Source organism: Struthio camelus, chromosome 7 (assembly GCF_040807025.1).
Source record: "Struthio camelus isolate bStrCam1 chromosome 7, bStrCam1.hap1, whole genome shotgun sequence".
NCBI classification, from domain to species: Eukaryota; Metazoa; Chordata; class Aves; order Struthioniformes; family Struthionidae; genus Struthio; species Struthio camelus.
The window spans coordinates 271867-290423 of NC_090948.1; the positions used below are offsets into that span (position 1 = coordinate 271867).

Genomic DNA, 18557 nt, shown 5'->3' on the forward strand with positions numbered 1-18557 from the left:
TTAAATAAAGCAGAGGGAGTGGACCGTAGTTCAGCTGTCTAGTGTGAACATTAAGGACTCCGTATACGCTCTTTCCAGATCTTTGAACTTCCTGTGTTTCATAAGATAATGGTACGAATCCCAGTCCCCAAACTTTTGCGTTTTGTTTGTTTGTTTGTTTGTTTGTTTGTTTGTTTGTTTGTTTGTTTTTAGTTCTTTCCAGATGCTGTTTCGTTGCATTTGCCAGCGCTCACCTGCTTAGTTAAACTTCCATGGCTAGCATGTGGGAACCTCAAGTATTTTTGAGTTTGAAGAAGCAATTCGTCTTAGTGAAGCAAATGTCCATACCTGGTATCCAGTGTACCAACTGTCCACTGTATTCTTATGAATTATTTCCTAGATTAATTTTCCATACCATTCTCCAACACATCTTTTGTTACAAGATTGTTTTTCCCTGCTGGTAATGGTACTTTTCACCTGCAATGCCGTCTTACTGAAACTTTCTTTTTTCCTGTAACGTAAAAGGCTTTGAAAAAAATGTTGCATACAGGAAGAACCGCAAAACCTTGCCTGCTTTGCTACATGAGTTTTAATGAACTTGTACTAACTTCTACATTCTTGAAATAATCAAATTTCATACTAAGTGAAGTCCAGAAAAGTTTCAGCACTTCAGATATGACGGTGTTATTCCTTGAAAATAATCCGGGATAAAAGCTTTAAGATTGCAAAGGTTAGACAAAACTCTCGTAGCCAGACACCGTGGGATCATTCAATAGTTTACTGCTGTGGTTTTATTTATGAAACTGATGGAAATAACTTAATATTCCAAAGTGTTTTTCTCCAAAAATGTTCCCATTTATGTTCGATACTTTGGCCCTAACTACATTGCAGCAACCTCTGTCAGCAAGATGAATGAGTATGACCAAAAATTCCTTTACGGTCTGACAGCACCACTTTATCAGAAAGCACTGATCAAGAATGATGGCCTTATCCAGGCGACTTCAGACCTGTAAGCTTTACTTGTTGGGAGTAAGGTACTGGAAACATGAATCGGAGACGCTTGTGGGGAAGCACCTGCAAATGGACAACGCGTGCAGGTTAAGGACAGTGAAAGCGGATGACGTGCCTGATATCTGTTTGGCATTTCTGAGGCATTAAAAAAAATAATTGTCTTAGTGCCATGGAGTGTAGTCATAACCACATTTCGTGGAGTATTAGGAGAATGTTTTCTTTATCACTGTGCTAAATGCTACTCAGTAAAATCGTCAACGGTAGCAGGACTACAAGAGTAGATGATAAACTGTTTGGACTTTAGGTAACAGTGGATATTCATGCAGCGACATAAGATATCATTGCTTCAGGAATTATTGCTAGAAATGATGCCGCCTTTTCCATTACGTGTTTGTAGCAATGTGCAGTGACATGGTTAAGTAAGGTTCCTAATTGTACGAAAAATAGAGTCACAGCAGGAAAAGATATATAGATACATATATAGAGAGAAATTGGAATGATTTTAAGACAAAAAGAGCATAGACAAATTAATATTTTTTTATACTTCTTTGTAAATGTACAAAGGCAATTTAACAAAGGAGAAGAAGATACCGCATCTTACACAGAGGAAGGATTCAGCACAGCTGATGAGATTTTAGAGTTTGGAATGCTTCTGTATTAAAGACGGTAAATATGAATGGAGGTAAGCAAAAAAAGGCTGAAAAGGAATGTTGGAGAAAATGTCTGCTTCAGATCCTGATTTGAATAAGCACCTAAAAACTAAATATTTTCTGATATTCTTCAGACTGTGATTAAAAAATTAAGCAGAAGGACTCTGTGAGGACAAAACGAGTTTTAGTTAGGAAACATAAAAAGAACCCACTTAATGTTAAATGTACTGCAATATGCCTAAAGAGTCACAGCATTTAAGAAACTAAATAAGTCCTAAGTGTATTTCTTTGTCACACACACAAATGTTTCCTGCAGTCCGGAAGCCTTTGCAGAGACGTAATTGCATCTTCACCTGTGAATCCTTAGGTGGAGTCTAGGACTAGGGGGGAGAGTGAGAGTGAAAGAGAAGAATAGGCTCTCTGATGTTTTCTGTGATCACCGAATGAAATCACTGTCAGGCTTCAAACCGCCTGTGCAAAGGTCTAGGTGAACATGATCTCTGTTTGAGCCAAAGACAGGATTAAAAAAAAAGAGAGAGATTTGTGAGATGCTCTTAAAGGCAACCTGAAATGGAGTGGGAACAGCAAGCTTTCTCCCCGCAGAGGGGGCCGACAGGTGGTGGCGGTGAAAGCCAAAGAAATCTTTTGAGTGTGCAGTCTGGAAGGGGCAAAAAAAGAGTTTGTTTTGTAGTGGCTTAATGTATGAGACCTCCAAAAGACTCCTTGGCTTCAAATGATTTGGCGAACTAAATTGTAGCATAGTCATACAAAGTGCCATACTGAGGGTTTTCATTCTTTACTATTGAACATGAAATGAATGGGCCAAAATTTCCAGCTGCAGATACAAAAATGAAACTCAGACTGTTGATTTCACGTATGATTTTGTGTAGAAAGAAAATTCCTTAATAACTCCCATGCAAGTAGTCACGACGAAATGCTGGTCTGGTTATGTTAAACCAATCATTGAGTACACACAAACAGCATGATCAAAAAGGCAAGTTCTAGTATTAACCTTGTGGTACAAATAATTTTAATTAAAATAACTTTTCTACTTTTTGAAGGCTTATTCTTTGGCACTTGAGAGAATGCACTCCACTTATTTGAATGTGAGTTTTTAATTTTTAAAATATCACATATCGTTCAGCCACTGAAAGGAAAAAAATCCCACTAACTAATGACCAAGGAATAAATTGTAGCAGAAACAGCTTAGGACATATGAGCTTTCTACTAGAAAGGCATTGGCACAAGCCCAAACAACAAGAATAAAAGCTTCTGAAAATATTTCATCTACATGGCACCACATCTTTCCCCTGTGCTGTATCCATTCATACAAGAAATATTAAACAGTTAGTGCTATTCCATGTATCAACGGCTTTAAAATAACTTTCTGAATTATGTCCCACCAACATAACAAATCATGTTATCAATTAGCTTTTATAACAGAAATGACATTTCATAATATATTTGAGCATGAAAAGAATGGGTCAGCTAAAATTTATGTAATCTGAAAAATGTGAGGAGAAAAAAATCATGTTGGATTTATTGATAATATTACAGGACAAGAATATAATTTGAGTAGTCGGTGGCTTTCCAAGAAAAGTGACAGAAGTGTGCAGTTCTGAGTGGTCTGCAGGGAAGAACTGCAGCAAGTTAGCTAGAAAATGACAAAAAAAGAGAAGCCCTGTCATCCGTCCCTTGTGTGACTGCTCTAAAATTAAACTGCCTGTAAGTAATGAATTAGCGAGTTCTCATCCCTCGTGCCGCTCTGCCGCAGCTCTGCGGAAGCCTGTCTCCCTGCTTCCCGAAGGGACGAGCAGAGCAGATGCCGCAGCTCTGCAGCTGGCGGCCAGGGGTCCTTGTAGCCGGGGAAATTCAGAGTAGGTTTGAGGTTTCTATAGGGAAATGTTCCCATGGTTAGTTAAGCCCGTTCGTCTGAGCGTGGACACTAATTCCATAACTTTTCCGCCTGCTGAGCCTTGCTTTGGCGCCCTGAACGACCGGGAAGCTGCCCAGGGCAGCGCCAGCCGCCCGCCGGGAGCACGAATCCCTTCCTCTGGGTAGCATGGAGGAAAGACTGGCTCAGCGGCTGCACAGCAGCAAGGAAGAGCTTTTTAAAGCACCTCTCGGGAATTAATTTGTGCCTCCACCGGCGATGCTTGCATGTGGAGGCAGTAACAGAGAGTTGCTACTACCATACGTTTGAAGGATGTGCTCAAGCTAAAACTGAAGGCATGTTTATGTGCCCTGAAATATTTATCAGTCTGTGGAAGACCTTACTGATGACTCATCTAAACAGTAGGTATGGTATTTCTTCGCCAATGAGAGCAGAACACGGGTGGGCTTTATGAACCTAATAGATGTCATTTTCAAAAGCAAGAGTCACAAAAGCCTTTATTAAAGCAGAAGAGAGGCAAAAAATGAGTAACTTGCTGCTAAAGTAGAGGGTTGCCTAGGACTTAAGGCACAAGGACTAATTTTAGATCACTTAACCTCTTCTTTTTCTTACTTCTTTTATTTTTACTAAAATGCAGTACAATGAGCTAACACTGTTGCTGGAGGGTAAAATATCAGATATACTATTCCCTAAAAACTGACTCTTACCATAGAATAAAAAACAGGCATTAAAACGAAGACTGTTGTCAGAATAGTACCTCTAGCATGGATGTATGGTGTGTTCCTCCACCGTCAAGAGAACATGCCTGTACTAAGCAGGTGTTAAGTTCAAACATGCGGTTGAAGCCAACAACATAAATACCCCTTTGAGAAGTAAAGGCAAAGACAATACAAGAAATGAAGAAGAAAGTCACCTTTGATAATAATAATTTTTAAGCCTTAGTGTTTTGTGCCATCATCAGCAAATGCAAATGTCATTTATAGAAATTACATACATTTGGTTATCTTTCTGAAGAATTTTATATGTAACCTGCCCTTCTTCCCACCTAGCTTTTCAGTTTGGTGACATTGCCTATTAATATGGGAAACATTTAGGAGGATAGTTCTTTATCACTGAATTATTGGTGTGATTTATTTTTCCTGTATATCATATAATACTTTAGCCTGACACATGGTGGCAGAAGAGGGCAAAAACCTGCAAGATGAAACTGAAATTGAGATCACAACTGAGCTCGAGGAATGCATTCTTTTGTGTAACTGTGTAACGTCCCCGTCCTGTTACTTTACTTAATGTTCTCATAGTTGACATTTGCCATTTGAAATTGTTAGGAAAACCTAGGAGTCAACAAAGATGAACAGCGTTTCCAGAAATCTCCAGCACCGCTGCACTAATTAACTGACTGTTTTCTTACAATGCATCGTTTGAGCTTTTTGGTTCTTTTTAAGTAAGAACGTATGTTTACAATACTCAGTATTTTCATTTAGCCTTTTCCAGGACTTAATTTTTTAAAGGAGGTAAAGGTACTGTCACAAGATGAATGTCTTATCAGATTGGATGGTTCAGGCTTCCGTTTTATGGGGTGACTTTACCCAGTAACAATTCAAGAGTTGGCACAACAGCTTTTCCAGGCTGCAGGTGCCCTAAGATAAGGTAAGAGTAAGAACGTGGAAGTAATGTCAGGCCCATTATTTTCTAAATTCTTTTTTTTTTTTTAATTTTTTTAAAATGTTACCCAAATGTGTTAGTTGGGAAGGAAGTGCGTAGTAGCTGTGCTGCAGGGAGAGAGGGTTGCAGCAAAAAAAAAAGGAACTCTTTTTCAAAAGTGCGGCCAGTAGTTTTTTTGGACAATCATAAGCCATATTGACTGCGTTATGAAAATACTGTAATGTTATGGGTGTTTTATTATCTGATTGGGTATCAGATCATGCGCATTAATCAAATCACACTGACAGTGTCCACCCTGCTAGTCTCTACCTTCCTTTTTCTCTTCAATGCCAAGGCTGTGACAGAGGCAGATCACTGCTCACAGTTTGTTTTCTGACAGAGGTCACATTCTCTTGATTAGCACAAAGAAGGCATTATCGCAGTCGTCAGTCGGTGAGGGAATGTGGTTTCTTACTAGAGGCTAGAAGTGTTCGTTTTTAACACTTTCGTCCTTCATTTTGAACACCGCTGTGGAGGCACGTCCGTGCAGGCTGAACTTGGTGGGCGAACACTGGCAGCAGGCTTGCCGCTAGAGCTGTAATCTGCAACATCCTGGGACAGGAAAGGAACACGGGAAAAAATGTGGTGAAAACATTTAATCTATTCAGAGCCATCTTGACCTTCATTCTGGTATTAATGAGCTTGTCTGCCGAAGTTCTCGGCGTTCTTGGAGCAGCCAGAACAGGCTGTTCGTCTACTGACACGAAAGGTACTTATTAATTACCTGTCAATGCGTTGTCAGGAGTATTAACTAACAGCTTCTGCTGGAAGAAAGGGATGGGTTTCCAAAAATATTTGCAGTTCTGCCATGTCCTCAGATTTTTTCTGGACTTGTCCCTCTTGAAGTGGCTTAAGGAACATGAGGTAAGTGAGCATGAATTATGCTACAAAGGAGGTGCGCAGATGGCTGGCCGTATTCATTTCGTTAATCCTGAGAGCGAGGCAGCAGATAAGTTGCAGTCAGCAGTAGGCAGGATACTGACATGGCGTTTAGCAGCAAAACGATTACTCCAATATAGGTTCAGTAAATCAGAACCGTGTTGTCACTAAGAACCGATACTAACAATTCAAGTCGTAAGAAATACTCAAGCGCACCCCCTTGAGCGTTCACCAGTAACCAACAACAGGCTAGCACAACATGTCTTGGCTGTTGCAGGAGCTCTCACCTGCCCAGTCGGTGATGTCCTCCCCTCGCAAAATGCAGTGACCGAGAGCGCAGCGCCGCCTTTCCCACGCAGAGCGCGTTACTCGCGTCAAGCACAGCAACACTTCCAAATTCCTGGCCCTGAACAGCCGTCATCGCTGCCCGAGGCGATGCTGTGAACTGATTTTTCAAGAAAGCGAGCGCGGACCAGGTGAGGTTTTGCCCAGCCATGGTAGCGCCCTGTTGGCGAGCCGCCAGAGCGCCCGAGAGGTGCGCACATCCGTTTGCCAGCTGCTCCTGCCGCCGAGCTTCTCCCAGAAACCGGAGCTGTCAGGTGGCTCGAGACTCGGTTACCCTTTCCGTTGCATCCCGATTATCCCGAGGGGAGCTGCAGACAGGCTGATGGTCTAGCGCCGTCACCTGTCAAAACTACACTCACCGCTGAAAACATGCGGTGAGCTAGGGGAAGGGATCACCTTTTCTCATCCGCTGCACTTTCCCTTCACCTGACTTGGAAGAAAGACCTCCAGAAAGAAGTTGTGGTTGGGGCACCTATCGCACCCCGGCGGCCTGCTCGCCCGAGCGGCCGCAGCGCAGGGCCGCCAGCTCTCGGCGGTTGGCTCTCCGCTCAGAGGAGCCGGGGCCAGCGGGGTTCGCTGCGACCCGGCAGGCACGCGTCGTCTCGGCAGCTGGGCCGCGCGGTGAAACGCCCTGGGGAGGGTGGGAAACCGCAGCCACGTTCGAGGGACCGCGAAGATGAAGTCCGTCCTGTCCCTAGCGACTACGGTTACACTTTTGTCAGTAATTTTCCTCTATGTTTTTCAGAATGTCCTTCCGCTGTACCTTTGCTTTTGGGGAAAACCTGACTTAAAACCCAGTTCCCTCTGGCCTGCTCGCACCCGTTGGAGGTTGCTGCACCCAGCGCCCTGGGAGCTGCAAGGCTGCGGCCCGTTCGTGTCCCAAGTCAAGCGAGTAGTGGGGCTGAGCACGTACTGCCAAAGGGGCATGCCCAAGCACACACAACCTGTACATGCGTGCATATGTGTACGCGCTGGTCTGCACGCTCAGCTGTGCGTGCGCGTGTGTGTGTACATATGTGTATGTACATGTGCAGAGCCCCTTCAGTCTGCGGGGCGATCGTGGCCGGAGGGTGAAGCCCATCCTGGTGGCTTTTGTGATTCCGGGCACTGAATTTGAGCTACTCCTGGCAGTAAGAGAGGCGCTCGTCCTGCGCTTTGGGAAGGTCAAACCTGCGCACGGGGGCTCTGGCTGCGCGTTTCTGCAGCGCGCTGGCTTCAGCTTCCTTCGCTCACCCACGATGCAGCATGTCGTGAGCTTTGGGGAGGGGGGGGGCCTCCAGTAGAGATAATTTGTGTTTGCCCTGAATGACATTGACTTTTATTCCACCTGAAAATACCTATTTAGCATTTTTGGGTTATTAGTATTGCAAGTACTGACGGTAGAAACCCAAATGGTACGTCTATTGAAATAAATTTTCAGCGGAGTCCTGCAAGCCTTTCTGCTTCTTCATCAGTATGATTCAAGGGACATGGCCTACGTCTGCACTCAATCAAACAGGGCTGTGTTGGCCAATATAATCTAATTGTTTGACATTTTTACAGCAATTCATTGAGACTAAAGAGCGATGACTACATTAATATCTTGATGCAGCTGGATAATAACTGAGCTAAAAGTGATGTGCCAAATTACTGAAAAGCTCTTAAATTCTCTTACAACTTTTAACTCTTTGTGACAAAGAAAGGGAAGGAGGCATCAATATAAATATAATAAAGACAAAGAATAGTACAAATTATAACGCGGCGTATAATGAAGAACTATCATAAATTTTCCAGGAATCATCTCTTCACTAATCATTTACAAATTATATTTCTCAACAATTGAGATGAGAATTATTGTTGATCTGCATGGCTCTGTACGTTGGTCAAGTATCATCTCCTCTGCACAGATACATGTGACTTTAGGAGATGCAAAAATTCAGTTATTAACATATTCGTATCTTCAAAAAAGCAGTAGTGAATCCCTATGGGCTCTGTATCGTCCGTTGCCAGAGTTACAGAGAACATGATAATTTTTTAAAGCTCACCAAAACCTTCTTCCCCGCTAGTGGGAAGGGTGGTTTGTCCTTTCGATGTTTAAAACTCTGCTCTTCCAAGCACCTCTAGATCCAAGGCTGTGGAAAATAGCCTGGATAGTCCTCTTTTAAACCTCAGCACTGTATCTCAGTGAAAATGTTTCTGACAGTGTTACTTGTCTTGAAGTGCTAAGTGTCCGTTCTCACCTCACCAATTAATAGTTAAAGTTTCTCAGACTTACTGAGATAACTGATTTTGAAATCTATTTGGAAAGCCATTTTTTTTTCCTATGCCGAGGTTCATCCAGGAACTTGTTTTTATTTCTCAACATAAAGCCTGGAAAACACATTTTTCACAAGAAAATGCTGGCATAACTCTAAATACAGAGTAACTCTTATGGCAACCATAATTTATACGCTAATTTCCAAAAAAATAAAAGTACTATTTCCATTGTAAAAAAGTAAAATGATGGATCACTGCTGATGTTCTCTGAGCAAAAACACAAAGCAATTATCCTCTGGTGCCATGGGAGATTTATAGGAAGGTCAGTTAGTTTGTCTAGGCTGCATCATTAAAATGTAATGACAGATCACAAAATAAGACAAAGGTTATAGTGTTGGGATGCTATTTTTGCAAACCATGGATAATGCTGTGGCATTCTTTTTAAGAAAAGATGTGTAATTTCCAGGACCACTGTTGGTGGCAAACCAAAACTCAAGAACACGAGAGGCTGTTTATTAGCCAGCAGTCAGGGATGAACACGTTGACTTTGGCAGCAGTCACAGTCGCCAGTCATGAAGTCTTAAGATCTTTAACCCCATCCAGTGCGTAACTTACTGTTTGCATAAGGTAAAATGTTCATGCCATGTTCTTAATACGTAATGCCATTAATCAAAGATGTCTCTTCAATCATCTCTTAAAAGAAGAAAGAAAGAAAGAAAGAAAGAAAGAAAGAAAGAAAGAACACCCTCTTCTTTGGCTTGTAATTCTAAAATTTGGTTATTGTGTTAAATGGAAAGATTTAACAACTAGCTGCTAGGAAGTCTGTGGCACTTTGTGTCAGGACAAATATTATTTAGTTGGACTAATAGCAATGTGTCAAGATATTAACATGCTTTAGAAAGTACTCTCTGACTGGCAGTCAGAAAAAGGTGTCCTTCCCCTGAAATGCATTACTGTCTTTTTTATTAGGCAATTTTGACATGAAACCTCCCACTGATCCTATTATTTCTTACTTGTTTCAAAGATGGGAACCTCTGGTAGATACTGGAGACAGGGAATGTTCCTGCTCAAGGATTGGTAAGCAGCTATGCAAGCTTTTTTTTCTTATGTGCCGAAGGTAAGAAGCAATCTCTTATTCAAGAAAATGGCTTTATCCATAGTTATTGGAATGCTCATATTAATAAACCAAACAAAATCTGGCCCTAAGCAGAAAATACTTGTGAGGGGCAGAGTTACGGAGGGTGAGAAATACTACTGACACCCTGTGTTTTAGCAGAATGATTGATTAGTGGTTGATTAGCGGCTGTTCAGCGTGGGCTTTGCTTGATAGAAAGAAAACATTTGTGATGCCTCTGTGGTCCTATTAAGACTAATTAATTCCATCTCCAAATGGAATGAAGACTAATTAGATGCTAATATTAATTTCCTATTTGTCTAGAAGCACTAATTTTCATATCACCCTGTTGCAGCCTACATTTTTATGTTTGTGCTTGCTGCATGTCAGAGTATTTGTCTAAGAGGGTGGCAAGATGATATAAGACAACCATAAATGTAATCTATTAAAGCATCCTGGAGGGCCTAGTGCAAGAGGAGTACAACTCCAGTGTCAGCAGTGGTAGCTGGGCCACGAGCTAGATGCAGAATTAGACACGAACTGTTTCTGCATAAACTCTGACCGCAGGACAGAGCTTCGTATTAGGAACACAGCTTTCGATGATGAACCTCTGTGTGTCAGACAGATCCTGCTCAGGTGTTTTTCAGTATATCTAATTACATGAAGAACTTCTCTGTTGAAGATAAACTAGTGGTTTACCTGAGCAGGGCTTGGACCAGACCAGCTCCAGAGGTCCTGCCAGCCTCAGCCGTTCTGCGGTCTGTGATCATCAATGTTTCCTGTGACCTGGGGAACCATCTTTGTTCAGCTTTTGCGTAAATATTCTGGCCATGTCTAAAATTATTGTTAATATTTCTGATCTCTTTTTTTTCCTCTGGCCTCTGCTACTAAGTTCCCTCATCTGATGTAACCCTACTCTCTATCTTCAGGTAGCCATACCTCCTTGACACCCGCAGTTAACCTTCTGCAGTGTATGCAGAAGTTTCTTGTCTTCACAGCCAAGATCCTCTGTAATTCTGTCCTAACTGTTCCTCGCTCATCGTTGCTCCCTTCGCTCCCCCTGACTGCTTTACCAGCTTTAACGCACAGTTAATGGGCTGCTTCATAATTATCTATCTTATTCTGTGCCCCCTTCTGATGCAGCAAATACTTCATTGTATTTGAGTTGATGGTGAAGTTTGTGACCACTGTTTATTTTCTGTAGGTCTAAATCCTACTGCCACCCCTGTAATAAATGAACTGAATCACAGCAGAACAGCTGAATGGAAAAGGTGCGAAAGTTGATTGAAACCCCCTTTCATTTTTGAACCAAGCACCTTAACTAAGATTTCTCTGTGAGAAGAGTACTGTCAGCACACTAGTGTCAGCTGCAGGAGAGGGACGATTTGAAGTCAGTGAGAATGTATAAGAAAATAGGGTATTTTTTTCCATGTTTTCTCATTTTCTTCCAACTTTAATAATCAAAAAGGACAGAAAATGCTGCAGTTTCTAAACAAACTTTTCAAAGATCTTTTGAAAGTGAACTCATTACAATTACATTGAAACTGTTTCCCATGGAAACAAATGTACATGAAAATTGGTTTCAGGTTGTAAGAAGCTATAGGAGCCCTTCTGACTGTGGAAGCGTTCAGGCGTCGTCTCGAGCACTGCAGGCGGAGCGGCACCGCGGCTCCCACACCCGACCTGGAGAGGAAAATCTGCCCTTTCTTTTCAGCGCTTGCTTGTGAGTAGCTCAAAGAAAGCATGGCTCAATGGCTTGGCTTTCCAGGGTGTTCCCATATGTTCCCTCATTCCTAGTGTGCTGTGCATTTTTCATCATAAAAAAGCCAAGGTTATTTGTTTGTTCTGTGACGGAAATGTGAGCACTGGCCCAGAACTCGCCGAAGACCACCGTCCCCGAAAACGTTTTGAGCGTGGTAATTCGAAGGGTGACCGCAGACTCCCCCGCGCCCCTGCCGTGCATGATGGTAACGTGACCTGTGACTACCCTTGCACTGGCTATTAGTGTATTAAATGGGTGTGTTTCCCTTTTTTTCTTTTTTTCCCAGTGGAGACACTGTAGCTATCTTTACAAATTGGTGTCTGCAGAGTTAATTTAAAGATGCAAACCAATGTTTCTTTGGTAAAATAGTCTAAAAGGCTCCCCAGTACTGCTCAGAGTCCACATAATGATGGCTTCGTTAATTTACAAATCAGGGCTCAGATTACATATCTGCCTAAGCCTGTCCCTCACGTACCATCACATCATAATACATGGATGCAAAATGAAATTAAATTTCAGACTATAAAATATGTTAATGCTTGTTAAGATTGAATTTCTAGCACAGTAATTCTGAAGTGATCGCTTCATGATAAGTGACTTGGATTGAGGATGATAAAGCCAGTTATCAGATGGTGAAACTGAGTTTAACTTTTTATTTTCTAAGATTTTCCAGGCATTCTTTACATTGTATTTTTCTTTGACGTTACTTACATTTTGATGACTTTATTTTGCAGCGCAGTGACGTACTCTACATAGCCTCAGATTCTTAGGAGATAAAATACTTCTGTTGCTTTTAATTAAATACTAGCACTTTTGCCAATTTCTCATGATTTAATGCATCTATTACCATTAACATGTGATTAACCTAGGTCAACACATGCATGAAAGAGAAAATCTGAGTCTTAAACGCAAGCATTTCTGCTTTCACATGATACCTTACTTTTTTAACAGACTAATGAGCAAAAGCTGTACATTACTAAAAAACAGTAATGGAACTCCTTACCCTTCCTGTCTCTCAGGATTTCCAAAGCATTTGATTTCAAAGAGCAAACCTGTATATACATTTATTCACTTTTCCCACAGGATTAGTGGTAAAGAACAGGATGGAGGTGGAAGGAAGGATGAGGATCGCAGACTGAGGGTCACAGATCGGGTTTAAGATTGAGCGCTGCAGAAGCTGAAGCTCACAGAGGCCAAATTTATACTGTAAAAGGCAATCACCTCCTGAACTTTTGAGAGAGGCATGTAAAAAAGCCTTTGATGATCCTTGCAGTGAATTCTCGGGCAGCTCATGCTGCTATTTGTAGAGTAACTCTTCTCTTCAGATGCAACCAACCCGAGATTAAATTAGGGCGTGTGAATCTGAACAGTCCTTCTACTCAGGAAATACAAAAAAAGATAAAATCCAGATTACCTTTGGGTCAAGGGCGAGTTAAGAGGGAGAGCGCAGTGTATAAAAATTACTTAACAGAAATACTGTTTTTTAAATACTACGCATTATTTTCAGTAACTGTGGCGGGGGGAGGGCTGCAGCGTCGCGTCTCGCGGCGGCTGCTGTCCCTGAGCGAGGACAGCTGAGGCGGATGCGGGGCCGAGCGGCTGCCGGGGCTGCCAGCCCGCGGCCGAGGCGGCCCGGCTCCTCCCCGGCGCTGCCCCGGCGGCTCGGCGGCAGCTGGAGGGGCTTCTGCCGCCCGGCCCCGCGTGCGGCTCCTCGCCAGCGGCGCGCTCAGCGCTCCGGCCGCGCGAGGGGAAAGGAACACCACGCCGCGGGCGTAATTAAAAAAAAAAAAAGCAAACCAAGAAGCACTCAGGCCCGTCTCTCCCTGAACCTCCTCGTGGCTGAAACTGAGTCAGCTGTATGCTAAATATTATTTATTTGCCATTGCAAATAAGTGCATTGAGGCCATACACCACTTCATGCTTTTGTCCAGCTGACTAAGGAGCAGTCATGAGGGTAAGACTTGCCCATGTTCTTGCCACGACACGTGCCAGCGAAGCGACACAGGGCTCCTCCGGCATCATTTCCAGGAGCTAGCAGGCTGTGACTGGGAAAAGAAAGAAAGTGGACAGGACTCATGCTGTAGCCCTGCATTAGTGATCATATCCCCCCTCTCTACATGGGATGGATTTTGTTTTCTGAAGCTGCCGGCTGAGCAAAAGAACGGCAATTTCTGTGTTCACCTCCAGTTTTCCTGCTAGAAAGGGTGGTACGTGCTGCCATGGGGGACATCTCAGTCCCTCTTTTGTCCGGGGTTAGCGCTGCTCTCTCTGAAGTGGGGTTCACGTTGGACTCCGCAGTCTCTGTGTTACTGCAGCTGAACATCTGAATCAGACACTTCCTGAACTGGAACGATGAAACAAAGGAGATCAGTCAAAACACATAAGCGTTTTTAAATGTCTCTATGAAGCAGTCTGTGAAATTATCTTGGGAATGCTCTCCGAAAGTCTCTCATGAGTCAGTTGGGAATATACAGAAATAGCCTAATGGAAAGGATGGCCTGGGCCACCGTGAGGAGCTCTCAGACTGAGAAACAATGATGTTCTAAAAAGACCCAGACTACTGGAAAGCCTTACTCTAAAAAATTGTTTTCCTCTTATGCTTATTACTAGCCAGACCCAACAATTTCAAGACAGAACTAGATTTCAGATTGCTTGGTCATTTCTCCAGATTCATGAGCTGCTTTCATATGCTACCGCCCAAATAGTTCAAAATGGTTTATTTCTATCTTGTTCATATCCATTGAGCAGGGTGAGACCAGCATACACCTGTCCTGCACTGGGAAGTCAGGGTATGGTCCAGAGGATGTGAGGTGAACCACTGCTCTCTCTGCAAGACTAAACAAATAAATATATTCATTGCTTTGCATTCAACCTTCACGTCAATATTTTTCTTCTTTCCATTTGCACCCCTATGCTCTGCTTGATGCTACCATTCCCAGTAGCTACATTTATCACATACATCTTCTTTTCACGTTTATTATCATGCCCATTACCACAGTGAATACTTATCACTCTGTTTCGTCCCCTTGTCCACTCTCCTCCTTTGCATCCAAAACAGCTCAGTCTCATGGAGACGTGCAATGTTTCAGCCCTCTCTGTACACAAAACCATAAATGCAGCATTTCCCTGACACAAATTCAAACTGTTGACACCTTCCACCCCACCTCAAAACCAATGCACTGGTGATGCATTCCTCAAGAATTCTAGAAATGTAGTGGGACAGTCCTGAAAATAGGATTTTCATGCAGAAATCAGAACAACATGCTCAGTAAGGGCTGATTTACCTTGCTGATATCTGAACCTAATAATTATTAGGACTCATATTTTAATAGTGCTCAGAAGCTTATGCTGCATTCCAATAAGTAGATATGTGGTGATTTTTCACCTCTAGATGCTGAGTATTGTAAGGCTACTTAACTAACCTGCAGGTAGATAGGAATAATTAATTGAAGAGCAAGACAAATAAAATAACAATATGAGTGACACGTTTTGAGAGTATACAGTACCTGTTTGTTCATAAAGACATAAATAATTGGGTTATAAACAGTAGCTGTTTTGGAGAAGAAAGCTGGAATTGCTGCCAGCCGAGGATCCAGCTCAACGGAAGGGCACGCGGTGACTAGGATAGAAAAGGCGGCATATGGCGTCCAGCAGATTAGAAATGCAACGATCATAACAACAACCATTCTAGTCACTTGTCTTTCAGGTTTCCGGGTAGTTCCCAGCCTGCCTTGCGCATCTGACACCTTTAAAGAAAAGACAGAAGATTCCAGAAAGCAAACAACAAGGCCTTCGACCAGCGGAGCCGGTGGGAAGGCTAATGACCCGCCACGCCGAGGGAGAAACCAGCCCTTCCCCAGTGGGGCAGCCCATGAGGACACTGTTACTGGACCAAGGGTGTCAGTGCTTCTGCTGAGGGATGTGAACTCCTGTATATTGCCCTTGTTAGATTTTGATTTGTTTGCACAAAGTTTTTCTACTGTCACCAAAGCGACAGCAAAAGGCAACCACTAGTGCCTTCTCTGTGCAGAAACGTGATTGCCTTGCAGTCAGAGGCGCGACCAGGCCTGGTCAGATGCTCGCTTGCAAGCCAGCTTCGGCCAAGGCGTTTGGAGCGTGGCCGCTGCACGGCTTTGCCGCCCCGCCGCAGAAGCGAACCTGGCCCAGGCAGCTCGGCGGCGGCAGCAGCCCACCCCGGGGCGGCGCCGTGCGGGCAGACCTGCCAGCGCCAGCTGCGAGGGTTCATCCTGATGGTTTCAGTCAGGGCAGACACGGGATCTGGCCCTCCAAGTGACAGACCGTCACCACCCTGCCCCGATGAGCGACTAACAGTATCCGCTAGCAGCTGCACAAGAAGCTATCTCTAAAAATACGAAATAAAAGTTAGGGGTGGATTCAACAGAACCACCTCTGTTTATAGCAGCTGTGGCTCTGCACAAAGTCTAATAAAGTCCTGGCTTGCAAGACAGCTGATGGGAACATTTTATCTCTACCGGTAGGAGCAGTAGCCCGCTCTTCCCCTCCTCTAATCTCTAGTCTTTTTGCGAAATGCGTTAACACCAGTTAACGTACAGCAAAACACAGTGGAAAGCACAATCCCGTAACACAAACACAGCGTTTAAGCAGCCTTAGGGCCAACGAACCTTAATCACACCTACGAAGCTGTCTTCCGCATCAGTTAGTCCAACCACAGCGTTGACCTTACAAGATCTTTTTAAAAAATCTCATCAGTTTCAAACGTTTCCCCAGCTCCCATTCAGGCCGGCGCCAGGGGCTGGCTCTAAGTACCAGCACTGGCCTTGAACTGCAGACCCTGCCGTGCTGAAGTCCGGCAAGACGTGCCCTGCCAATAGGGCTGCCCACAGTAGTTGCAACAGTTTAATCAAAGGCATGATGTTTATTTAATTGCCGAGAAGGAAGGCAGTCGTGGTGAGTCGTTCAGCAGATAGCCAGCCCGAATACGAGCACTTTCTTTTTCATACAGCCTTTGCAGAAAAAGTGTGTCCAATAGGGACGTTAAAGGCAGCTGTTTGCTGCAGCTGTGCAGCCTCCCTCAGAGCAGCGCAAGGAGCAGCGACCAGGAGAGTACGTCGAGCTCCGTGGTGCCTTGTGGCCTTCACCAGAAACCGGAGAAGAGCATCTGTGGCCTACTGACATCGGCATTAAAACAGGTCTGGGGCTTTCAGCGGGAACGCTGCCCCTCGTCCCTACCCCCGTGATGATCACCCGAGCAGCTTAGACAGAGATATTGGTCCAAAGAGACTGAACAGGAGCAATCTGAAAGCACTGGAGTGGGAATCATGTTATGCCATATAACTTTTTTTCTGGGCAATATCCCTGTTTTGTTTCTGATGACTCACAAGACATTGCTGGGTAATGTTAGCTTACATGGGAAGGACGCTGACTCCAAACGGCTCTAGAAATCCTGGTGCCAGGTCTTACGATAATAATAAATTAAGAGCTGTTGGTATTATATGGCCTTATAATCTTTCCACAGTGTAGTTAGAGCTGAATGAAGAAGTTTTCCCCCATTCTCCCTGCACTGCACTCTACTCTAACATATTTATGACTTAACGACGGATAGAGGCACCTCCTGGGGGGTTTGAAAGCCACCTCTTTACCTGCATAGAAAGCTGCGTATCATGTGCTTTTTTTACAGACAGTTTGGCTGAATTTAGCATGAGTGATTTTGTTGGTTTCGTTATCAAAACAAAGCAAATCACTGAACGTCCAAAGTGACAAAGCGTGAAATGAATAAATGCCTCCTAACCTACTTACCTAATAATTTTTTTTTCTTATTAAGTGTGTTTTGTGACTCCAAACTAAACCTTAAGGTTGAAAAAAATCTCAGTAATAAATTCAGAATTCTGATATAATGGGGATAGGAAATATGATCACGTCTGTGATAGAAATAGGGATGTTTGCAGTCAGTTATAGAAACAAATGACAATGAAAATATTGTTTTAAGAAATAATAATAACAACAATAATAATAATGAATTGTGATAGAACCTACAAGTTCTTAGATATCAATGAAGGCTGTGTTAGATGCTGAGTAAATATAAAATGTTCCCTGCAGAAAAATATATAACATTTCTATAGCAATTTTTCATACAGAAGGACTCTAAGACGCTGTATATAAACAGAGAGAAGACCTGACTTCCTTTTATCTGGAGCACAGTCACCTCTGGAGAGGAACCCAACAGCTCCTTCTCTGTTATTAACACTGTAGGAGAGCTTGTGAATAAAAATATTGTATTTGAAAATGATGGGGACAGATGGTTAAACCAACAGTTAGTAGTGACCCTGCATCGATTTCTAAGGCAAGACAGACAGAAGGAAAGGGGACACCGGCAGGGACGAAACAGCCCGGTGCGGCGTGCCTTGAGCTCCGGGCACCGAGGGGATCACAAAGCCGCCCCGGGGATGCACCAACATTGTGGTGCGTAATGCAGCCACGAGAAACCTTGTGTCGGGGTGACCAGGAGACGTTAGGCTGGCTGGGCTTGTGCCTCACCGTCCGGATCCACCAAACGGGAAGGCAGGCAGTGGAAAAGGGAAGCAGCTATGGAAACCTCAGGGTTCAGGAGGGCACCCGCTCTTTTGTCATTTTATGTGAGGGGATGTCAGGGAGCAGGGCAGGTTAAGAGGCTGTCCACAGGAATGTAAAACGAGCTGCTAGAGCTTATGAACCAGTGTGCATGGGACTAGAGTTGCCACCATCCACGTGGCCAGGTAGAAGCTTTGATTTTCTGGACGCTAATGTCTGAACGTTTTCTGAACTTTCCTGAACCCAGAGCCCAGGCAAAACGCGGAGTAAAAGGTTCTGAGGCAAGAGCAGCTCTGCAGGCTCTGCAGGAACAGGTGCTGGCCGAGGGCAGCGTGTTGGGGACGGGCACCTGAGACGGCGTCACTGTTGAGCTGTTAGATATGCCTACATTTTAAAGTAAAATGGTTTTTGAGGCTCTTACACGATTCTTTCTTG

General features: G+C 43.6%; 1 protein-coding gene across 7 annotated transcripts in view; it reads right to left on the reverse strand.

Moving 5' to 3' along the window:
• Positions 1-13282: 13282 nt before the first annotated feature.
• The window catches only part of LOC104141284 (vertebrate ancient opsin), a 42564-nt gene continuing 37289 nt past the window's right edge, over positions 13283-18557 (reverse strand). For 6 of the 7 annotated variants that reach the window (XM_068951323.1, XM_068951321.1, XM_068951320.1 and 3 more), the window contains 2 exons: positions 15080-15319; positions 13283-13917 (listed from right to left, as the gene is read on the reverse strand). In XM_068951323.1, the coding sequence (XP_068807424.1) occupies positions 13687-13917; positions 15080-15319 (471 nt within the window). In that variant the 3' untranslated portion in view covers positions 13283-13686. The remainder of the gene's footprint in view (positions 13918-15079; positions 15320-18557) is intronic. The other variant, XM_068951327.1, reaches the window with a different exon arrangement.